Below are 24,229 nucleotides of genomic sequence, written 5' to 3'. Positions count from 1 at the left end.
CTATGATGGTTCATGCAAAGCATTGAGTTCAATGTCTTACCTGAAAATCACAAATTTCTATGATTGTTAGTCATAAGCATGCATTGGAACAAGAGCAGACTGAAAGGAAAATGAAGCGGTTGGTTGATCAGCTGGTATATCTTAGTGCTAGATCCTAGCATGGTGTCTACCCATAATTTTTGATATTTCTGTTGATTATGTATGCTTTTTCTAATCACAGGTTTTCTGATAGGGTTTAGAGAGAAGAGGTAATATCCTTCTACTTTATCTGAGAGAACATACAGAATTGTAACTAACTTCTATTTAAGATTTCCCTATGTTTTGCTCTTTTCCTTGCATCTGGCAGTACAACGGATGCGTTATAATTTCAGTTGTATATATGTCAGTGTTGAATTTTTCCTCAGAAATACTTTCTCTATGTAACCATAGAGTTTTGCTTTTCTGCATTTTTTGTTCTAAATTAAGAAACAACTTACCTGTAACCTACATGAATTTGTAGGACAGAAACTCATTCATAAGAAAAGCCATCAATTTCAATATGAATAATCCTTGTAAATTTTGGAGATTAGATGTTTTGCTGTGTCTTTGTCTTTGCAATTTTGCCAGTGCTAATCTAGATAATGAATCTCTCCCAGCAGATAATTTTTTATAGGAAATCTTTGGTTCTTTTCATAAAACTGAGTAGTCAGAGACATTCCATGAAAGATGGTACTCGCTGCTGAGGCATATTTTGTGTTTTGTAGATGAAGCTGTAAACATTAGATGAAGCAGAAATGGAAACAATGTTTATTATTCTGTGCCATTCTCCTACTGTTTGGTTACTAATTAAAAATGCATGTTCATTCCCTTATGTTCTCCACTCCTAAGCTGATCTGTGTTTAGATAATCTTCTATTGAGCTGCAGTGTAGGGCTCAGTTTCCTTTAATGCTTTTATTTATTGTTATCCTTACTGTAACTAAGCTTTGGTGGGGGACAAATAGGGAGGGAGTCTATTTTTTCTTCTCACATTGAATCTATTTCTTCTCTACCTTCTCTCTCTGTTTCTTTAGTCTTCACCAGGGACACTTGTCCTACTCAAAAATTTGGAATGAAGAGTCACAGTGGCTTCTTTGAGATTAACTTTGGTTTAGCAGTCTTTATAGGTGAAAAGAAACTGTGAAATATATAATCCAAAGCAGGAATAAGAATGGGAATATAGAAGTTTAGTGATTATGATGACTTTTTAAGTCCTTCTTGTTGAAATGTACTACATGAAAGGAAATACAAGACACAGCACTTTAGTGTCTGGGAAGGTGATAAATTCAGTTGTATCTGATTCTGCAAACAGTGAACCAATGCTCTGGGTATTCATATCCTGTTAAACTTTATAGTTCAAATGGAAAAAAAATCTGGTAGCTACAGGACACTACTTGTGTCATATTCTGTGTGCATCTTTATGATATGGTAAAACAACCCCCAATTATGTTTGCTTATTAATTAAAATTAATGGTCACAGGTGAACATTAGAAAATTAAAAATAATTTGATAAAACATTGTTCATATATTAACTTTATTAAATATAGGATTTTTAATACATTTAGAAATACAGAAAGAAGTAATATTTCAACATCTTTGTTGACAATTTAAAATTTTTTAAAAATTTGTATTTTGATTTACTTATATTTTCTTTATCAGAGAAAGCAACCAGTGAGATGAACACTGCAGAGGACTGGGGCCTCATCTTAGACATCTGTGATAAAGTTGGACAGTCACGCACAGGGTAAGTAACTTTAGGAATTTCCTCCTCAAACATTTTTAATTCTGTTATTTTAGTCTCATACCCAGGTGAGAGGAATGAAGTTTTTGTTATCTTTTGTAAACTTTTGCAACAGCTGAATTTAACTTAAATTGATTACAAGTAAAAGGAAAATGTATGGGGTTTCTGCTGAAATACTTTGCAATCCTTACTTTGGAGATACTGGCTGATGCATTCAAATTTGGACTTGTGTACAGCAGCTTTTTGTCAGTGTAACAGATAAAATTAATGGATATGTTTTAGCAGTATCAGTGTAAACACAGGAGGCTTCATGAGGCATTTTTCTTACAGAATCATAATCTAAGTTGGAAGTGACCTCCAGAGATCATCTTGTCCAACAGCTTCAAACAGGTCTAATTAGATCAGGTTGCTCAGGACCGTGTGGAGCCTTGAATGCTTCCAAGGTCAAAGGTTCCGCAACTTCTGTGGGCAGCATGTTTCAGTATTTAACTAGTTCTACTTACTAAGTAAGGAAATAAAAAAATAATTCTGCAATTTGTTTGCTGTTTTTTACTGTTCCAATTTGTCTCTTGCATCTTGTCCTGTGACTCTGCAGCTCTAAGAAGGAATCTGGCTGCATGATCTCTGTATACTCTGATTAATTGGTCGTTGAAAGCAGTAAGCCCCACCTTTTGGCTGCTCTTCTCAAAGCTGAAAGCACCTCTCCCATCTTTTCCTTGTATGTGACCCTCCCTGACCATTCTGGCAGCCATGCATTGGACTTAGGGCAGTGTGTAAATAGCCTTCTTGCACTGGGGAGCACCAAAGTGGACAAAATGCTCCAGATGCAATCTTACAAGTGCAGAATGGAGGGAAAGGATCACTTTCCTGACCTTGTTGGTTGTGCTGACCAGTATTCGAACTGGGATGTGGCTGGTTGTCTTAGCTGTCAGGCTGACACCTCTCACCCAGTAGGACCTGCAGATCATTTCCTGCTTTTCATGTGGTCAGGTCCTGGCCTCATTTAAAATGCAATACCTTATCTTTGTTCTTATTGAACTTCCAGCCTGCCCATTTCTCCAGCTTGTCCAGGTGCCTCTGAACATTAGCCACGGCCTCTAGTATATTGATTGTTCCCTTTCAACTTGCTCTGGTCAGTAAGTTACTAAGAGCACTGTTGCTCCCAGCAGAAATCCCTGAAGGATACTGCCTGCTAGCTGGAATTTGCACTACAGGTGACAACTCTTTGAGCCTAGGAGACCATTTTTCCACCAACCTTTATCCAGCCCATATTTCACCAGCTGTGTGATAAGGACACTACAAAGGCTTAATCTGTATGTCAAAAATTTGCTAAAACCAAGGTATGAAGCATCTGCTGTCCTTCATTGTTCTTGCCGTCAGGCCACCAGTGTCTTTGTTATGGAAAACAACAAGGCTCTGTGTTTCTTCTCCTTGTTTTCAGAAGCTATTCTCTGACAGCAGGGCTTTGAAAAATGTACATTTTGGAGATGTGATACTAAATTAAACACATCTTAATATGGGATTGCAAATGTTGCCATTTTTGATTATTTGCGGAGCTCTTTCATAGAATTTATGCATGAACTTACTTTTTGGACAAGAAAAGATAAAGTATAATTTGAACTAGCAACTAAAAAATACAGTTTAAAGACATATTCAGTGTATTTATAGTGCTTTCAGTCAGTGTAGTATTAGGACTTGGAAATGTTTTAAATACACATTCTCGAAGCGTTTCTTGTTGGAACAAAGTCAAGAAGAAAGTTTTGCCACTGATGCCGTGGAAGGCTTCCTGAGAATGACTTGGATTGACTTGTAGAACTGCCAGAAACAGTATGAGATGCCAGACAGCAAAGTCCCACCAGGGACTTTGGTTCCAAAGGACAGGTTTGCAAATAAGCTTATTCCTTGGGATTAGAGATGGTCTCTGGAGAAGTACATAAAAATAGCACAGCACATTGAGACTTCTGTGCTGTTGTGTATAACTGTAGTTAAGATAACAGCTGGCAAGTTGTTAATAATGTTTCATATTAGTCTTTATATGTAAAACTGCATTTCTATTCCTTGAGGATGTTGATGCCAAGCTTGTAACAGTAACTATATTATTGAATGTTTCAGTATTCTATTTAATCACCGAAAGCCTTTCCACAGATGAAATTTAGTCTCACAGCAACATAGCCTGAGCAGTGCTTGAATGTGTGTAGCTGCAAGAGACAGTAGTACAGACAAAGCTAGAGATCTTCTGGTAATGTGCAGCTAAATTCCTGTTAGGATTTGTGAGGTTTGTTTGTGTTGGTTTTGGTCATTTTCTTTTGTGTATTTGTTTTATTAATCTTTTTCTTAATAAAATTGTTTTATAAAAGAAAAGTGGGACTTTAACTTTTGTAATATTTATCCTGCTTGTAATAGGCTGCCAGCTGACTTGTTGCTTAAATTCAGATTCTGTTAAAACTTGCTGAGAGTTGGTTTTCTTTGTTTTTAATGGATTATGTTGTGCAGTCGCAAGGTAAAGCATGACAATGTATCCCATTAAGAAGTTTAAATGAGATATGCTTAGCTGTTTGAAATTCTCCTGCAGTTTAAGTTCCTCTGACAAGGATGCAAGTCTTCTTAACTGGGATCAGCTTTAATCTTTTAACCAATTCTGCTCCAGTACAAGCTGTTTGTTACTGTTCTTGGCAGTTTAGATTACAAAAATCTCTCCTTTGTGGGTTTTCTTTGTACTAGTCTGTAAGCTCCATTGCATCCTGCAGCATTCTAGATCTGGATTGCCTTACACCTGAAGTACAGCAGCCTAGAAAGTAGCACTTCTGGTATAGCACATTGTCTGCCAATTTACTGGTATCCAGATTAATTGTTGGAAATCTGTTATGCTACAAAGATAAGATAAATTAAGATAAATTAGTTACAGTTCCATAACATAATTGCTACTGTTATTTTTTATGTTGTAATACTTTCCATACTGAGAATTACAAATTGCTACAACTATTATCTTGCTTCCTTTAATCCAAAAAAACTAAAACAGATTTTTAGGAAGTTAGAAGTCCACTGAATACCTCTCTTTGACTACTTTCTCTGTTTTTTGTGAATTTCAAAATGAGAGTTGCTATTAGAATTTTTATAGAAAACACAGGAAAGACAGAAAATATGTCAATATTTTAAACAATATATCTTGTTTACAAGGTCATAGCCTATATGAAATACTACACTATGTAGTACAGACGTAACATTTCCTGCACATTTCACATATCAGGTTCTTAGATGATCTAAAATTTGTTTAATGATGAGATAACACTTTTTTTAATCTCTGAATTTCCTTTAGGAACTTATACAAATCAGCAGTTGGACATCACATTGTTTGCATCTTGTTTTTTGCCAATATTAGCTCAATGAGCAAGTTGCCTTTTCAGCATAGAAACATGATTAAAACAAAGGTTTTACTGTTAGAGGCATTCCTTCTCTGTCTCCTGGTTTTGTACATCATTCTTGAAAACTTGGTTATTTAAACAAATTTTAAAGTTTTAATCACGTGGTCTGATTTCTGAGGCTGTCCTTTGCAGGGCTGGGAGCTGGACTTCAATATCCTTGGGGTCCCTTCCAACTAAAGATGTTCTGTGATTGTTTATTTGACTATGACTGTATATTTGACATTTTAAATCTGACTACAGGAAAGATAGCAGTTTTTGCATAGTGTTGCTTTTCTGCAATGAAAATGCTTACAAAACTGAATCATCTCAAAATAGCATTATAAAATTTAATGGTTCATTAAACAGAATAAAGGGAAAAATTAATGGAAAGGTATGATATACTTTAGCAAAGATATTCCTCCCCCTTATTCAGTCAATTCAGTGCTAGCCAGTTCCTGACTCTAACTGGGTTTGCATTTGGCTTTGAGTCACTTGTTTTGTTTATTTCATGAGACATATCAGTCTACATTGAAACTATCACAATTTCAGTTTGTTTCCAGAAAAGTTATTTATGGCTGAAAAAAATGAAGTCAGTGGCTGAGAGGCTACAACAAGGGTTGAGAAAATAGAAATGTTCATTGCAGCACTCTGTTGGGGATGGTTATTGGAAAATTGTTACTGAGAAATGGTGTGTCCATATTGCTGCTTGCCCAACTTTGTCTTCATTCCTTAAGGATTAATCACTGCCTCAGCAAGGCAGCATTCTGGTTAGCTGTTTCTTCTTTGGTTGCTTTTGTGCCTGTTCATGCAAGAGAGAAATTGCTTACTTCATAGTTTTTCTGCTGTGTTCATTTTTTGCCCCTCATATTATGCAATCTCAGTAGCTTTTTACATTGTAACTGCAGTGCCTGTCTAACAGCCCAACCAGGAAGCTTTATCACCAGCCTGTTTCTGAAGGAGCAAGGAGGAAAGCTGAGTCCCACAGAGTTACCTTAGACTGTAAACAAGCAATAAATTTCTGAACATAACTGAAATGTTTTGTACTGAGTAGTATTTTAGGTTGCAAATGCTGCTACTTGTGTCCTTGTTAAATAAAATGCAATCATATTTTTTTTTCTACTTTCTAAAACTAAACCTGAAATTCATTATGAGTATTTTCTATGTGAATTGGTATATGATACTCTATGATGCCACATATGATACATAGCTTCTATTGTATCTTGCCATATTTTCACCCCACTTATTTGTTATTGCTAATCATTGTGGTGCCTCAAATTATGATCATAGCATCATTGGAGCGGAACTGTGGCCAAATATTTGTATAGTACAATTTGGAGAGATGCCTAATAAGTAGATAGAATTCTACACTCACAGAATGAATGCTTTCCTCTTGTTTTTGCATAGTGCTTCTCATAATTTACACACTAAATTCTAGGATGAATTAATTAGAAGTAAAAAAAAATAATTACTTGGCTTGTCTATAATAGGTTTTCTTACTCTGTGTGACTAAAGATCAGTACACCTGGATTATTTTATCTACATGTAACCAAAAGAGTTCTTATTTTAAACATCTGAATATTTAAAAACATTTACCACTCAAGTATTGATAATTTCTTTTAAATATATGAACAAGTAGATGGTACTTGAGATGTGGATGATCATTTGGCTTTGAGGCTTTCTTACTACTTTTAATAAGACTTGGGATTCCTTTGTTAAAAAAAAAAAAAATCTTAGGCTCATGATCCTGTTCCTGAACTGCTAAGCTCTTCATCCTGCACCCTGCCTTTATAAATACTGGCTTCACAATGGGCAAGCACTTTTCTGAGCTTGCAATCATATCACAGTGTTAGTCCTACTCATAAAGTAATGGTTAAAGAAAGTAGTTATTTCTAACAATTTTAGCATGTATTCTTTCTCAACTAAAGTGAACATATGAGAAGTCTTGGTTAATTAATAGATAAAAGTAGTACTTGCCTTAAAGCCTTCATCTGTAATAATTGGTATGTGAAGGTATACACTGAATGATATGTACTTGTGCTCTGTGACAGCACTTTCTATAATTAGCGCCACTAAATATGAGGTGGGCATTTCTGTAAAATGTAGACACTGCCAAATATAGTATAGCCAAGCAGTGGTGTAACTTATACCTGAGTTTCATGTTAGATTTTGGATATCAGTTCAACAGAAAAATACTTTTGCTTCCAAAGACAACCATGCTGTAAATGTAAACTCCATAACTGTGTAAAACCTCTTAGTTTAATTTAACTTCTCTTTTCATCCTTTCTTTACTTACCCTCTTTCAGGGTTATCTTTCCAGGGCTAGTCAACAGATAATGATTGTATGCCCTTGGTAATTCCTACTTCAGCCTGGCTCAGCTTTCCACTGCTTTATAGATGGAGCAAAATCACATAGATTTTAAATCTAATGCTAAACTTTCTGAAGTCCCCTTTCAAATTCTTTGTTGAAGTTGCTTTTCATGTTATTTCTGTCTACCACAACATAGCTAAGACTTGAATTCTATATTTAATTGTTTGAAACTTTAATATATATTGTCTAATATATATCTAATATCTAAAATTTCTAAATTTTTAGAAATTATTGGTTCATTACATGTTTCTTTATAAATCTTATTCTGCAGATAAAAAGAGACTATGAGGAACATGGGGTAATTCAAGATAAAAGATAAAAGTAGCAAAAGGATGTTGGTAAATCAGTATGTAAGGAAATGTTCTTACATATGTATGTGAAATATAGAGGGGTACATTGACTACAGAGAATTCCAGTTTTCTAATTGTAAGGGATGTTATGCATTTCTGGAGTATTTACAGTAATTTGCTCTAAGTACAAGAGGTAATATAAATTACTGAGAGGTTTTGATAATTAAGAGGGCTACAGATAGAAATGGCTATAACTGTTTATGGTGTTTAATTTATTTTTATATGTTCTTGTTTTAAATCATAAACTACTAAATAATTTACTTGTGGTGTTCAGGAGATCTTGCTATCTGTTAATGTTGTCAGTGTTGTCATGTGTGCAAATGGAAGTGTTTATTCCATTCCATATTTTTAAAGCTATCTTGTGTCTTTTAGGCCTAAAGACTGCCTCCGCTCTATTATGAAGAGAGTGAACCATAAAGACCCGCATGTTGCTATGCAAGCATTAACAGTAGGTTCTTTTAATGTAGTTCATTTTCTTCCTGAAAAGTTATGTTGCAAAAAAATTTCTAAGTTTTAATCTTTCTTTCATTAGCTTCTAGGAGCATGTGTATCAAACTGTGGCAAAATCTTTCATTTAGAAGTCTGTTCAAGAGATTTTGCCAGTGAAGTAAGCAATGTGTTGAATAAGGTAATGTATTGCATTGACTTTTATATTTCACCTGTAAGTGAAATTAGATAGAGAATTGGGGTAATCTGAAAGTGGAATGGAATCTACTTTTAGAGGACTGCAAAGATCAGGGAGGAGAAGGAGAGAAGATTACTGTAAAGACTGTGGCTCTCAGAACTTCCTGAATGCCACTTCATACTAGTTAACATAGGTATTCTGTTTGGGGGAGGTGTGGCATGTTAATTTATAAATAAACTACTATATTTTCACTTTAAATAACATCAGTAAAACGTTAAATACAAATATGATGAAATGGAGAAAGGATAGGGGGTTCTATGTAATCTTATTTTACTTTATTTTGGGTCTAGCACATACTGTACTGGCACAAACACAATGCTGATGTATTATTCTCCCTTTCTAATAAAAACTGAGTGCTAAACTTGACTACAAAGTAAGGTATTTATATGTTTAATATTGACAGTAACATGCAATTACTTGAAATTAAGATTAGATTCTTACATTAGTTAACAAGTTTGTACTATCCATGCAGGGTCATCCAAAAGTTTGTGAAAAGCTGAAAGCCCTTATGGTGGAATGGACTGATGAATTCAAGAATGACCCACAGCTTAGTTTAATATCTGCTATGATAAAAAATCTAAAGGAGCAAGGAGTTACTTTCCCAGCTATTGGTTCACAGGTATATTAGATTTTTGTGGTTGTTCTCAACGTGTGTCACAAATTCTTTTTATCCTCAGCTCTGTATTTTACAGTTTGTAGTCTTGAATTCTAGAATGTTTGGCAAACTCTTGAATTCTAGAATGTTTGGCAAACAAAACGAAAGCCACCTTGTCTTAATAAAACTTTGAGGAGTGAAATGCTCTAAATTATTTTAGATTTTTATATAGCAGATTAATACAACGCAAAATGGTGAACTTAATGCACTGTCAGTTTTTTGTTGGATTCATTTTTACATCTTTTACTTTTGGTTAGGCTGCTGAACAGGCAAAAGCAAGTCCAGCTCTAGTTGCCAAAGATCCTGGTACAGTAGCCACCAAAAAGGAGGAGGAGGATTTAGCTAAAGGTGAGTGCATTTATTTGCTGACATGATGCATATTGATTTATTTAAAGGAACAGTAGCAAAATCTGTCTGTGTTACTAATGGTTTCTTCAACAGTCAACCCACCAAAGTCTTAAAGAGATCTGTGTCTCAGAAGCATGTCTGCATGAGTTTCATAATGTTTGTGTCCACACTGCCCCTTCTTAAATATGATCATTTTCTGCAAAATTGAGCTGAGTTTAATGTGAGTGAAACTTCTCAGCTCAGTCAAGCTTAATTGAAAATGACCCAGAAATGTGAAATTATTAAGGAATGATAGGGAGGAAAATAAAGGAAGGGGCAAATTATTGCTTGTTTAAACAAAAATAATTCTGTTAATTATGAATTAAGGAGGGACTTTACTATGAAAGTGACCAAGCACAGGTTTCTCAGGGAAACCTGTCATGGTGTCTTTATTCTAGGAGATATTAAAAAGTTGTCTTTGGCAGTCACCTGTGGTGACCCTGCATGAACAGGGGATTGGACCAGATGACTTCCAGAGGTGCCTTCCAAACTCGGCCAATCTGTGTGAATCTGATTCTGTGAATTCATGCTAAGGGCTTCTGTCTAACAGAGAACCAGTGTGCACTGGAACAGCTGTATCCTTTTAATGTTTCAAGCAATCTGGAAAAGTTCAACACAGTGTAAGATGTAAAGTAAGAATGTAAATATTTTACAGCAGTTCAAGATTGTAACAATAATATAATGATAAAATTGGATGACTTTGTGGAGTTATTCTATTTGTGCTTAAATGCCCTTTATTCTTCCTGTCCATGTTGGAAGCCTCAGTAAATCCATAGGCAGAATTCTGCTCTGTTTGTTATTTACCATTAATTTTAAGAGGAAGACATAAAGTCATTAAAATGCAACAGGTATATAAATTATACTAAAAATTTTCACATAATTCAATTATTATATCAATCAAGCCATTTTTATAGGGAATTTTCATCTGAGTAACTCTTCTTTTGTAGCTATTGAGCTGTCACTAAAAGAACAAAGGCAGCAGCAAACAACACTTTCCAGTTTGTATCCAAGCACCTCAACCCTTTTAACAAACCACAAACATGAAGGCCGAAAGGTTCGTGCAATCTATGATTTTGAGGCTGCAGAAGATAACGAACTGACTTTTAAAGCTGGAGAACTTATAACTATACTTGATGACAGGTAAGTTACATAGAATGCCTATTAGGGTTATGTTAAACTGTAAAAATTAATTAGAAATAATTATATATTCTATGTAGAAACATACCTTGAAATACAATTAATGGAAAATATTTTTGTATTAATACTTTTTGTTATCTTCTCAATTTTTTTACAAATAAATGTATTTGCATAAAATTCTTCTGCAAATATTTCTGCATATATGCAAGTTACATTTATGTGCTAGTAATATAAAAGCCTTTACTGTGCAATCCATAGGAAAGTTCCATGTGAGTTGTGAGTGTGGGATTTCTGATGTATGGGGGCTTTACTTTTTTTTTTAATATTTAGTGATCCAAATTGGTGGAAAGGTGAAACTCATCAGGGTATAGGATTGTTTCCATCTAATTTCGTAACAGCTGATCTTTCTGCTGAGCCTGAAATGAGTAAGTAACTTCACATTTACATATATATGTTTAACTCTGCCATGGCTCATGGGTGATTTCCTTTCCCTTATGATGGAGTTCAGTTGCAAGTTAATTTGATAATTGGATAAAACTGAGGAGCCCTTGCTATGCTATCGCAAACAACAGTCAGACCAAAGTTGCCCAAATTGTCTTTGCAAAATAATTTGCTTTACTATCTTATTATAATCATGAACTTGCTGAAAAATGCTGCTGTCTGCTGCTGGCTTTGTCAGCAGCTGCTTTGAGTCTCCTGGAATCACTCCATTGACACCTAGATAGATGGACGTGGACAACAGCAGCTTTTTTTCCAAATTGCCTTTTTGTCCAGTTGCAATGGTGCATATCTAATTGAGATGAAACTGGAGGCCCCATGGCAGGTAGGACTTGGAGACAGATTACCAGTGTTCAAATAGTTCAAGAAAGCTACATACTGTAGGTATGTACTCATGCATAGTGGACAGAGGGATTTTCTGCATGCAGCTTATTTATATCCATCCAATCTACTTTAAATATTTAATAAAAATATTAAATGTTAGATAAGACTTCAAGATTCTAGAGCTGATTTCTGTAAATCTCATGGGTTTGCAAGATTAATCTTCTGTGTTCTCAGTTTGAGGGTGCTAGAAGTATGAGCAGGTCAGCAGAATCACATGCTGTAGCAGTCATTTGTGCTATGCTAAGACTATCTAATAAGAGTAATATTTGGCTTTTTTGCTAAATATAGAGCTTTTTTGTCTCCACTACAGAGGAGTGAGATGCTTTGCATATAGGATTTGGTGAAGAAGGAATAGAGAAACTTGAGACCTTTTGATTGTGGACTTTGCTTTGGAGAAAAGAAAACTCAGTTTGTCATAGATGATTTTATCAGTTTTGTCTTAAACTTGACTGGCTAGCCCTATTGTTTCCAATCACTCTTTCCAAGTCTTCTATCCTGATGTCCTTTTAAATACGTATGTTATGTGTAGAGAGACTATGTTAAAGCCATTTACTTGCTAAAACATATTTCTACTGAGCTTATGTGAACTGATCTATTTTTTTATAATGTGATTTACAGATAAGAAAATTATTTAGGTCTGTGGCTTTCAAATGTCAATGAAATATTAATTTTTAAAATTTTCACAGTAGAGGTTTCAAATGCAAGGAACCTATAACCTATAACCTATACTAGTTATATAATATTTATGTCAATGTTTCTTTTTCTTTTATAAAATTGAATCTGGATGTTTATCTTGCAGTGAAAGCTGAGAAGAAAACAGTGCAGTTCAGTGATGAAGTTCAAGTAGAGACAATAGAGCCTGAGCCAGAACCAGTTTATATTGATGAAGTAAGCATGGGAAAAATACTGATTGGTATAAAATGCATTGCTCGGACATTTAAATATGTGATGTTGAACCCTTTCATCTTGTTGTTCAAAAATATGATAAAAAGAGTGTGGAAAGAGGTTTCTTTAAAGTAATAAATAAAATCTTCAATATTCTCTTCTGTTAGAGAGTCTTGAAGTTCTCAGGAATTTCTGTAACTGAACTTGGAACTGCATTCCGTTTAGGGCTCTACATGAAGGTTGTACATCTGTTTACCACCAAGCTGGAATCTTAGTGCTGAGTAGCACATCTACTTTCAAATTTTACTTGAAGTACTTCAGGATCCAATAGAGATGCCCATCTTGACTGCTCACTTAGATGTATTTCCAGTATAAACACCACTGTCTACCCTCAGACTAAAAGATCTTTTTCTGTCCCTGAAAAAATCTGAAATTCTGTTCCTCTGTAAGTAATATTTAGAAAGATATTTACAATCTCACCACAATGATCCTGTAGGGTTTCCAGAAACATTCAGTCCAGGAAGTTTTCCCCCTTTTTGTTTTTTAACCTTAACCTGAGTTCTGTCATTTTTTTTAAAAATGAGAAATCAGTTGCTGCCTTCCTAAAGTCCTATTTAAGTCCCACCTCCAAATCTCTTCTTCCCAGGAGATACTTGTTTGTGAACTGATGAAATAGATTATCTGAGGCCTGTCTTGAGGTGCCTTCCAATTTTTTTTTTTTCTGTGAGTCTATTGTTGATTTTTGGTTTAGTGTCTTCTGTTTTTAAATTTGCCACAGTATAATTTTTAAGGAAGTAGGTAATTTGACTTTTCCCCACTTTTCCATGGTTTATGGAGGACAAAACATGGTTTTATTTTCTACTTTCATACAACCTATATAATTCAATGTCAAAAAGACTATTTATTTGATAGTGCTCAGCTAACAAATGATTAAAAATAATTTATGTGTAATGTTTTTGGTACTTTAATTAATATAGTTCAGTCCAAGACATATTTTTCAAAGACTTTATGCCTGTTTGTTTTCTAAACTTTGATGTTTTTATTACATAAGGGTTGCACTTGAACTCCTTACTTAAGCTTGATTTATTCTGAAGTAAATCCTGAGATGCCTCCAAATATCATTTTAAAACAGCATTTCATTACATTGGTAATGACATGGCTCATGTACTGAATAGGCCTCATGCACTTAAAATTGCTTTTCAGTGAATTTGAACTACTTCCTCAATGTATTCTTTCAAAACATTTCCACTAATCCCACTAGGTGGTGGTATTGCATATGTAATATCTAGGCTGGAGAACTAGGAGCTGCTTAGGAAACAATACATGTTTAGAAGGACTTTTAGGAATAAGGGAGTATTCTGCGCATTCCATTTGTTACCATTATTTTTTATCATTTACCTTTTCTTTATTCAAGCATCTTCATTCCTGTAAAATAGCATGTATCATTTGCATTTTCTTAAAGTTAGTCTAGTTGATTCTAAAGTGCCAGGAAATCAAAATGACTGTTGTGAACAGCTGCTTTAATTTACTATCCTGAAAATGCTAATTCCCTTGCTGCCACATTTGCCCTAATAATACAATTTGTGTTCCAGGATAAAATGGACCAACTCTTGCAGATGTTACAAAGCGCTGATCCATCTGATGACCAGCCAGACCTCCCAGAATTGCTTCATCTTGAGGGTAACAGAAAAGAATGAGTTTTTTTATTGATGTTTTCTTCACTGGTAATTTTCTGTATCAATGCAAATTGAAACTAAGCTGAAACTACTTCAGCTTCATGTGCATGCGAGAAGCATGCCTGAGAAAAGTGCCTCAGCCATAATTATCTTCTCATTTCTTGTTTCCCACATCTATGAGACCAAAGTACAAAATGTTAATTTAAAACAGATCTACTTTTCTCTAAAGAAAACTGTTTCCTATATTTTTTTTCCCTTTTCAAGACATATAAATACTTAATCAAATTAATCCATCATTTTTTTTTCCTTCACAGAGTAGCACAGCATGATTGGCAAAAGGAGTGTCAGGAAGATTCCATGAGAGGAAGCAGAAATACTAGGAAAGTTTAGAATAGGCCTGTGGGTGTCCCACATGCTTTTCAATTGCATGTGAATTTCTGGAGGAGTTGCATATTAACAAATAACTCAGAGAGTGCTACAAATTATCCTACTCTTTGAGTCATTGTTCAGACTACCTATTAATAGAGATATTATAGATAATTTTACCTAGGCTGATAGATACACCAAAATTTTTAAAATGGAATTTGGAAAAGGAAGAAAGGAAACTTACCTATTATGAGACAGAACATAGGCTTAAACTGACAATTCAGATGATACCAGACTTTGTTAAGAAAATGGCAGTTTCTACATCTATCTAGAAGTTAATATTCAGAAGTTTATAAACCTATGAATTTTTTAATTATCTCCTATCTTTCCACACCCATCTGGCTCATCATGACTGTAAATTAATCCTGTTCTAGGAATTCACATCAGCGACATGTCTACACATACTCTAGTTCCACTGAAACTAGAGATAAAATAACACATGGCAGGTTTTATTCTTTCAAGTTCCAAATATAGCTATAGAGGCTGTTGTCTAAGAAGCAGATTGCCTGTATCTGATCCAGGACAGAGGCAGAGAAATTAAAGGTATGCTTGTCAACCAGCGTACAGATACAGTTTACTTTAGGAGTTACTTCAAAATGCATTGTGAGATCATTAAAGCAATGGTGAATTTTATATTGAACCATGGAACTGCTCCTAGAATCTGAAAGCAGCAGTGTGGTCAGATGATTACTCCCCAGCTACCTGCAACAGCACTTGCCAAACATATGGCTACATATAGTTCTACAATGCTAATTCAAGATTACTTGCTCTACACTTAATTAGGCTTTTGTGAACTACTGTTTTTGGAATAGGTTCTGAAAATTTTGCTGTAGATGTGTTTTGAGCTCTTGGCTCCTACCAGTGGTGGCAGATGCTGATCAACATTTGGCAGAAAAAACACTTCATTTTCTTCTGCCATCCACATGTCCAGTCACAAATGTCTTTGGAGAGCTCATCCTAACGTGTTCAGGAGCCCAGAGTTTGTAGTTGGCAGCAGAGCAGTTGTGTTAACAGACACCTCAACAATCTTTGTCGTACCTTTTGTTACACTTTGTGCTATACATAAAGGTATACAGAACTTCGGGTTTTGCATCTTTTCCCAGCATTTCTGCCAATTTATTCCTGATCTCAGGTTCAAAGAAGCAGATGGGTACCTGTCATACAACTCCTTTCACCTGGGGGGTTGCCTTCAAGGAACCCAATAATGATGTCCTTTCACTTGTCATGCTCAGATGTTTTCAGGACCTCCTGCGTTTTTAATATCCAAAATTTCCCTTTCAGCTTCTGTGTCTGTATATTCTACATTTGACAAACTCTGCCTTTCTGCTAATTAGCCTTGGTTTGCTTGGCAGTTAGATGAGCCCCATGTCCTTGTGCTGAAAGGAGGCAAGGGGTGAATTTTTGGTTTATTTTAATGCTTTTTCATTCTGATTCTGGTAAGATACTCTGTTTTTTGCACATACCAATGGTTTGAAAAATCTCCTTCCCCAAATTAGAATTCTAATGAGACAAATGTGCTATTAATGTCTTTAATGTGCACATGATTGAATCATTGCAACCAGTTTTCTCCTTCATTGTTTTCATAGTCTTCTTGTAGTAAAGTTGGATGAGCACATGATCTAGGTTGCAGTGTCAAATCTTCTTCCTTGAAGAAGAGATCACCTTTCAATTAATGTGAACCTTTTATGCGACATAGTTTCAGTTTTATACTTCCTGGATGTTAAATGTGTTTTGTTTCACTTTAGTTTTATTTTAAAATAGACTTTTTAAATTGTGTCAGTACTGAAAACTTTAGCTGGGTCTCATTCTCCAATTGTTCTTGGTGGTACCTCTGTTATTAAAATTTTTTTGATGTACAGATCATAGTAATGAACTAAAGCAAAATTGGTCTAGCATCTATTTCAATGTAATTTTTTTTATTGCTTTCTAACTTTGCAGTGTGGAAATGTTTATTACTCTGATATATTTTAATGTCTTTCTATTCTAGCAATGTGCCACCAGATGGGACCTCTCATAGATGAAAAATTGGAGGACATAGACAGGTAAAAAGAAATGTTATGTGCTTTGACCAAAATTAAAATTCATTCTTAGAAGCCAGAGTTGTTACTTGATAATATCTTAATTTCTATAAATACTGGCAAAGAAAATACATGTATTTACTAGCAGTTTCTCTAAGAAGAGGTCTGAAGATTTTTTTTCCCATAATATCATAATAATTTATAATGTTGTACCATTTGACTCGCTGGCATTTATCAGACATCACTTAACAATAAGAAAATGTTACTTAACACACCTCATTAAATTACTTTGTGTTGTCTGTCTTATAATAAAGTTTTCTAAATTGTAGAATGAAATCTATTTTCTAGGAAGCATTCAGAACTTTCAGAGCTCAATGTTAAAGCAATGGAGGCTCTTTCTTTGTATAACAAATTGATGAATGAGGACCCAATGTATTCCATGTATGCAAAACTACAGAACCAGCAGTATTACATGCAGTCATCTGGTGTTGCTGGCTCTCAGGTATGGATGTAACCTTTAATAGCTGTTGACCTTATCAAGTTCACACTGGCTGAATAGTGTTTTCTGTTTTTTTTGCATAGTACGTAAAAAAAAATAGAAGTTTGTTTTCAGCTACAAGCTTTGGATGCTCTTCTTTTGTGGGTTCTAAAGCTTTAAGTGTTTTTCTGTTACATTCCTTTAGCTCAAGGGAAAAACCCATCTTGGGCTTTAAGTTGCATAAAATTAAAAAATAAAACTGCCAGGCTTTGCATAGTGGGGCAAAGAAAATAAACAACCAAATGAGTACAATTTCTCCCCATCTACTCATAGATTATTCAACATGAAAATGCTATGAAAGAATTACCATTTTTAACTCCAGTACTTTAAATGTTAAATGCTCTTCACTGATATTTGAAAAAAAAAAAAAAAAGGAAACAAATATTTGAGCGGATGTCTTTATGTTCTAAAGTCAGATATTACAAATTTTCTTGTAATTTATTTCTAATACTGCTTTATTTAACTTCCTAGGTTTATCCGGGGCAAACTCAAGGTAATGCGTATTTGGTGGCAGGGAGTGCACAGATGGGCCATGTTCAAGGTTACAATCTTCCACCAGAACAGCTCCCTTCTCTCAGCCAAGGCACAGTTACTCCATCTGCCAGCTCAGTAATTCCTGGTCAGCCTGCACAGACGTCTTACACAAAGTAATTTTAGATATTTTTATTTTCTGCATGCAAAATATGTAATTTATGTAGCTCTATACTTTTTATATAAAACATAGAGAAAAATTATATTACATGATTCAGTAGTAGCAGTAATAAATTTTAATATATTTTTAATATATTAAAATATAAAATAAAATAATATATATCTGCTGCTCTGGCTGGCTCTGCATAATTTCTGAGAGTGTATATTCTGCTGTTCCTTTGTCAAATATCTTACCACAGAAGAATGGGGAGAAATCTGCTCATTTTGTGAAAGAAGTGAATGGGCTATGAATACTTATTAAAGCTTATATAACTTGCCCAATTAAGGAAGCTAAAAGAGGCTTTCTACATTTGGCTGGATGGCCAAAGACACTAAGTCTTGGTTAGATACCTATATTGTGAAAACGTTCTGGGGTTTTGTTAGTTAGTTTTTGTTTACTCTCTGTGGAAAGTAATTTTATTCTAAAAAAGTTGGGGGAGACGTTCATCTTGAGTCATGAATGTATTTGTTAGTCTTTGTCCCCAGGGATACTTATTTGGAATAGTAAAGCATACAATGATAAAGTGAGTTTCTGCATATTTATCTGACTTGTTCTGCTATTTCAAACAGCTTTTGGGCTTTGTTTTTTTTCATGAACAGAATGGAAGATAGATGGTATTCTATGTTGCACCTTAAAATAAATCAGAAGTACAAATACATGGACTAATTTTAAATCCTTGGGGAGTGTATATTGTGTGTTTAAATCTGAGGGGTGTGTTTGAGTTTTAATGGGAATATTCATTGACTACAGTTTAAATATGAAACATGTTCCAGAGTTAGAAGATTTTTGTGTGTATAAATAGAACAACTGAAGAAGCAGTAAGATTTTTCTGCTCTGTTGGTAAATTGCTTGTTAATTCTGCCTTAAATAGTTTTTATCTTTTTTTTTTTTTTTTTTTTTTTAGTGCAATGGTTGGTTCTGTTGCTGGAAGTACCTACTCTAATCAGCCTTCAGTGTATAGTCCACCACCTGGTACTGTTGATGTTGCTGCTTATCAGAATGCTGGAACTAGTATGTCCCAGGTGCCAAACTATAACTTAGCATCTACAGCTCTGCCACAGACAGCAGGCAGTCAGCAGGCACCTCCACAACAACCACAGCCTCCACCACCTCAACAGCCACAGCACAGTTACTCACAGAAGGCTCTGCTATAGGACCCAGGACTTCCGATTCCTAATCTTCTTTAACCTCTGCTAAAGGCAGTTGGTGATTCTATGAGTTTCTTCATTTAATCTCTTAAACTTTGTTTATCCTCAGCTTAATAAGAATCTCTCTTGGTGAACAAGTTCAATTTGCACTGACTTTTTTAGGATTTTTTTTTTAATTTTGCAGAAGAACTGATATATTTAGGAAATTTATTTCCTTTTAAAATGCCTAAAAATTGGTACAAGATTATTTATGTATGGTTAAATTGGCTAGTTTGTGAAAATTCAACCATTGCAAACTATTGTGGCATATATGTTATGTACATATAGTGTGTGATTGCAGTAGTGCCCATTCGTATAACTATGGTGGTCATGTGAATATATTTAACACAATGTTTAAAAATAATTTGCTATACTATTTTATTTTAATCATTAACTGACAACCATATTTCATAGTTTTGTCTAGTTTTAAGACAGATGCAATGTTTTTTTCCAGTGCAGGAAATACAGTAATTCTGCTTATCATGGTTACAATTACAAGCTAAGGTCTATATATAAATTTACAAATTTCAATACATTTTACTACTTGTTGAATTGAACACAAGTGTATCATGACTCTTAGATAGCTTGTCTACCAAAGTAAATCTGTTAACTAGTAAATGATTTGGGGGGGGATAACAGCAAATTATGATTCTGCTTCAGATATAAATACTAACTTAAAACTGCTATTCAGAGGCTGCTAAACATATCATGGGACCATGAAACAGAACAGCATTTTATCATGAGAAGTATGTAATTTATTTTTCCAAGTTGTTTTTTTAAATGAGAACCAGAACTGTATTCTATGCGTGTTGGTAGAGATTACACCAAAGAAGGACAGAGGAATTGATTTGAAAGAGAAACAATGGAGTTTTAAACTGGAACACACAACATGAATTACACTATTTTATTCAAGTCTTTTTAATTAGAACATAGAGAATTATGGACATGTAAATCACTTTGCTGAACAAACCTTCAGGGCTTCATTATCTCTCTTGTGGCCTTGCTTAGCAATTTGTTCTGTTTACTGTTCTAACACAAACACTTCTGCCTTAAATGTCTGTTTCAATTATCAGTTGTACCATTTGAGTTTATTAACCCTTCTGTAGTTTGAATAGTTTTTCATCTCAATCCACTTTTAGGTTACTTTACATTCTCTTCTGCAGCAACATGCATTAGCCTGTTTTCAACCCTTGTAACTTAGCCACATGGCTTTGTAAAGCATAGTATTTTCTTTCTGTGGATGAGGTGTTGCAAAAGAAATGTGGTAATGGAAGGCAGCGTTTCAGGTCTGCTTGAGCAGAGTTTCTTGTACAAAGACTGTTGTTACTTTGTGTTTGTATTCCATCTTGTAATGCATCCTGGTTTCCTCTTTTCCAGCAGCTCTAATTCCACTAGAGCAATACTAGATGTCTTCAACATCAGGTCCCTTTTTAGTAATGTGTGTGTGTCAGAAGTTGTTTTGTGTACTATATTTTAGTGTGATGCTTCTGGAATTAAATGTTGCAATTGTACATTATACTATAAAATGATATCTGTTATCCCATATACTCCTGCATCTGTTCACAGTTGCCTAACATGCCTTTGTTTCACTATTTGAATTGACGTCAGTGTTTTGCCAGATACTTTCAGATGACTGCTTTGTATAACTTCTGACTGGGGTGGTTACAGAATGTGCCCATGGTTGATCTATTCCAGTTGGGGATGTTCTAGCCAGCTGGTTGATCAAATGCTAGGATTTTCACATATGTGTTTTCTCGAAGATTATTAAGCATCCTTGCAAACTGTCATTAATTATTTCAGTACTTGGTGTCATCACAAAAGGCTGTGAAATTTGAAGGGAAATACTAAAGAAAAAATAATAATCTGACATACTGTGTCATGGATGATTTTTTATGGCTTGAAGGAGTGATGTCTTTAGAAAGGACTTGTGGTATAATTTAGATCGTGTTCTCTGTATGCATTAGGCATCTTATTCCAAAATCAGATATTCAATGTATAGGAATGTGTAATTTATACAGAAAATTGAAAATAATTTTTTTTATCCCCTTGTTCTTAGTTCCTGATTCAAGAAGCTTGAAGCATCAAGATAGTCTTTTTGATATTGTTGTATTCTTCGGTTGTCACGTGTTCCCTAATAAGGGCATGTGGAACTTCCCTACAGAAATGACCAAGAAAAAATATATTTTGTTAGAAATATGTCATTGTTTTTGAAACTTTTGAAGCTCTTCCTTGATCTACAGAAACACTAGATCCTGGTTTCTCATTTGAACACTGAAACCTTATGTGTATCACAGTTCTTCTGCTCTGCAACTTGCTTATTTTGACCATTCATCCATTTTTTATAAAAATTGAAATCACATTTCATGTTCATCATGTCAAAAAAAAAAACCTACTTGCTACAAATCAGTGCTCCTTTAAATTCAGTATTATGGAAGTTCTGAAAAAAGAGAGACATTTTCTATTTTCCTTTATACTTTTATTAAAGTCACTGCTTTAAGGTATCTCCTGTAGCAGGCTGGGAATTTTAGTTGAGTTTGAATCAGAGTTCATTGTCTACAACTGGTGGAGTAGGTCTATAATTTTAGGTTCTGAGTCTTAGTATTTCTGCTGCAACCTACATTTTCCATTTCACGTGCAATTTTCAGATTAAATGGAATTTGAAGCTGTATTACTTCATGTTGATTTTTTAAATCAGAAAATATCTTCCTGCTTGGTTGTGCCCTGTATGCTTGATACTCTGAGATGATGCCTTCACCTACTTTGCTAGATGCTGTCATTGCATGAATTCCTGCAGTCATCCTCTCATATTCTCTCTGATAGCTTAAAAATGATACTTCAGTTCACCTCCTCTATGCTGGTTTGTTGTCATGAACCTGGAGATGCCATTGCTGGTGCTTCTCTGCCATGATTTATTCCCAGATTCCGTGTTTATGCCTTGCTTTGACCAAGTTCACTTACATTCTACCTTACTATGGTATTGAACACTGAAATGTTAGTGAGCAGGGGAAAGTACACATACAGTTACTGTGTGAAAAAGCTTTTTAGCAATTAAATGAAGTGTCAGTATGTAAACCGTTTAAAAGTAGGGAATCATTGGAAATGTTACTCATGTTCCAGTAGGAGACCTGATTTTTAAATGTCTTGTTTCTTTACATGTAAATTGTCGATTTAAGGCTAAACTGTCTTCCAGATATTTTGTATAACCCTTTTTTACTTCACCCTTTCATTAAGGATCACAAAAATACTAATTAACTTTGGAAGGGGTGTTTCATTGGCTTGGTTAGCATGAACTGGAACAAACTCTGGAAAGTGCCTTCTGTGCATTTCACTGTTATGATCAAAATTTTTTTAGCCATGTGTATCATCTCAATATATGTGGGCGTGACAAAGGTATCAAAATTTACTATAAAACCTCAAAGTAAAATACTGGGGTACTATGTTGAAATTTTCTGTATTGATGTCATGGCAGTGTGTTCCAGAGTGTGCAGCTGCAGGAACAGTCACAATACATTTGCCCACCTCTGTTTAGTAACTGGTGCTGTGTAGATGTGTCTGTAATGTCATTGGCCAAAGCACATAGAGACAGCAGTAAAAAGGAGAAAAATGTAAGAATTCCTGCATGCTTCTGAACAGGTGTGGAGCAGCATACTGCCCTTACAGCACAGTTACTGTTCATGAATTTTGAGGCAGGGAGAACTGAAATAAATTTCAACTTCAGAAAATCCTGCCAGATTGCAAATAGTTAGATGTAAGAGCGATAGATTTGCTTTTAACACCATGTACATATCTTGCTGATCAACTCTAGGCTGCTACTATAGTTTTCTGATTTCCCCTAGATGGCAGGAACATCAGATTTACACTGGAGAACTGCTTAATACCTCATTCTCCGATTTTTAAGGTATTTTCTCTAATATAACTTACTTTATTTTTCACTCATATTTCAAAGATATCTGTGCAGTCTTTATATACAAAGGTCTTGTCTTATTCCTTCTCTGCTCGGGTTCACAGAATGAAAAAAGGCATCTTTAGTTAGAGCAGCTACACTGGCACTTTGAATTACACAACTGCACCTTCCTTTGGGAGAACATGTATGTATCTGTTTTGAAGAACAAGGGAGCATAGTTTTTCCAGTTAAAACTGGAAGAGATTTTAAAAGAAAAAGGTGGAATTAAAATTAGAAAAACTTCCCTTGCCAACAGCAGGCAGAATCATTTTTTACTCTGTTATTCAATCTTAGTAAAGCTGATCAACTCCACACTACAGCTACTGCTTTCTTATTTTCAGCTGCAGTGAAGAATATTGACCTTGATACATACACTGTCCAACACCATAGGAAAACATGGAGAAAGCCTTGATATTTGAACTTTTTCCTTTGATGTGTAAAAAAAACACTATGTACATTTTTGAAGCCTTGTTTCTTAAATTAGGATTATTGTGTTTGAAAACATTCCATTTGCTACTATGTAAATTGCAGATCTAAAGTTCCCTTTTCATGCTGCTACCTTGGCAAAAAGGTGGTAGGAGTTTTTGTTCTATCCTGCATGTTCTTCTGGAATCCAAATGATTTTTGTCATTGTCATGAAAAAGAAAAACCTGCTGCAGTCTGCTTTGGTTTTAATAAAGTGTACACAATAGCAAAGAGCATTTTTGTTTTGCTTTGTTTGTTTTGATGCTCCCTTTGATGTTGGCATATGTATATATTTAGATATACTGCACTGTTGTACAAGATTTGTTTTAGTAAATAACACTATTTGTAAAAACTGTTAATTGTTTTTGGTATGAATGCAATATATTAAAGTTGGATTATTTAGTTCAATATGTTGCAAAGTCAATTTATAAATTTTGTGGAACAATATTCTGAAAAGGACTTACTTTGCTGGAAGGACTTAAGAGATACAATAAGAAGGTCTTAGAAGTACTTAAATTTTCTGGTTTCAGATGGGCTGGAGATGGGGGTTTTTGTTTGCTCCAGTTGGGGAAGATTTGTAGGTTTTTTGTTCTTTTTTGATGCTTACACATAAATTACATTATCTTTTTTAAAACAATCTGTCATTTATTTCCTTCAGCTAACCCAGATAATCCATTGTAGAGCTTATTTCAAGTATGCTGCATGTCCTCTATCTTTTGGTAAATATAGTATGGGTACTTTAAAAGGATTTTAAAGAACAAATGAAAACAGCCGTGTC

At 34.6% G+C, this 24,229-nt stretch overlaps 1 protein-coding gene across 1 annotated transcript in view; it reads left to right on the top strand.

The window, feature by feature from the left end:
• STAM (signal transducing adaptor molecule) overlaps positions 1–23,859 on the top strand; it is a 32,707-nt gene extending 8,848 nt beyond the window's left edge. Inside the window, exons 2-14 of the mRNA XM_021540974.4 lie at positions 1,676–1,760; positions 8,249–8,324; positions 8,409–8,504; positions 9,034–9,180; positions 9,474–9,564; positions 10,551–10,743; positions 11,071–11,165; positions 12,422–12,510; positions 14,100–14,187; positions 16,597–16,651; positions 16,976–17,129; positions 17,637–17,812; positions 18,761–23,859. Of these exons, the coding sequence (XP_021396649.1) occupies positions 1,676–1,760; positions 8,249–8,324; positions 8,409–8,504; positions 9,034–9,180; positions 9,474–9,564; positions 10,551–10,743; positions 11,071–11,165; positions 12,422–12,510; positions 14,100–14,187; positions 16,597–16,651; positions 16,976–17,129; positions 17,637–17,812; positions 18,761–19,010 (1,595 nt within the window). The 3' untranslated portion in view covers positions 19,011–23,859. The remainder of the gene's footprint in view (positions 1–1,675; positions 1,761–8,248; positions 8,325–8,408; positions 8,505–9,033; positions 9,181–9,473; positions 9,565–10,550; positions 10,744–11,070; positions 11,166–12,421; positions 12,511–14,099; positions 14,188–16,596; positions 16,652–16,975; positions 17,130–17,636; positions 17,813–18,760) is intronic.
• The last annotated feature ends 370 nt before the right edge of the window (positions 23,860–24,229 follow it).

This window comes from Lonchura striata, chromosome 2 (assembly GCF_050655825.1).
Source record: "Lonchura striata isolate lonStrDom1 chromosome 2, ASM5065582v1, whole genome shotgun sequence".
In the NCBI taxonomy this organism is placed as follows: domain Eukaryota; kingdom Metazoa; phylum Chordata; class Aves; order Passeriformes; family Estrildidae; genus Lonchura; species Lonchura striata.
Note: the sequence above shows the minus strand (reverse complement) of the source record. Positions and strands in the feature narration are given on the sequence as shown.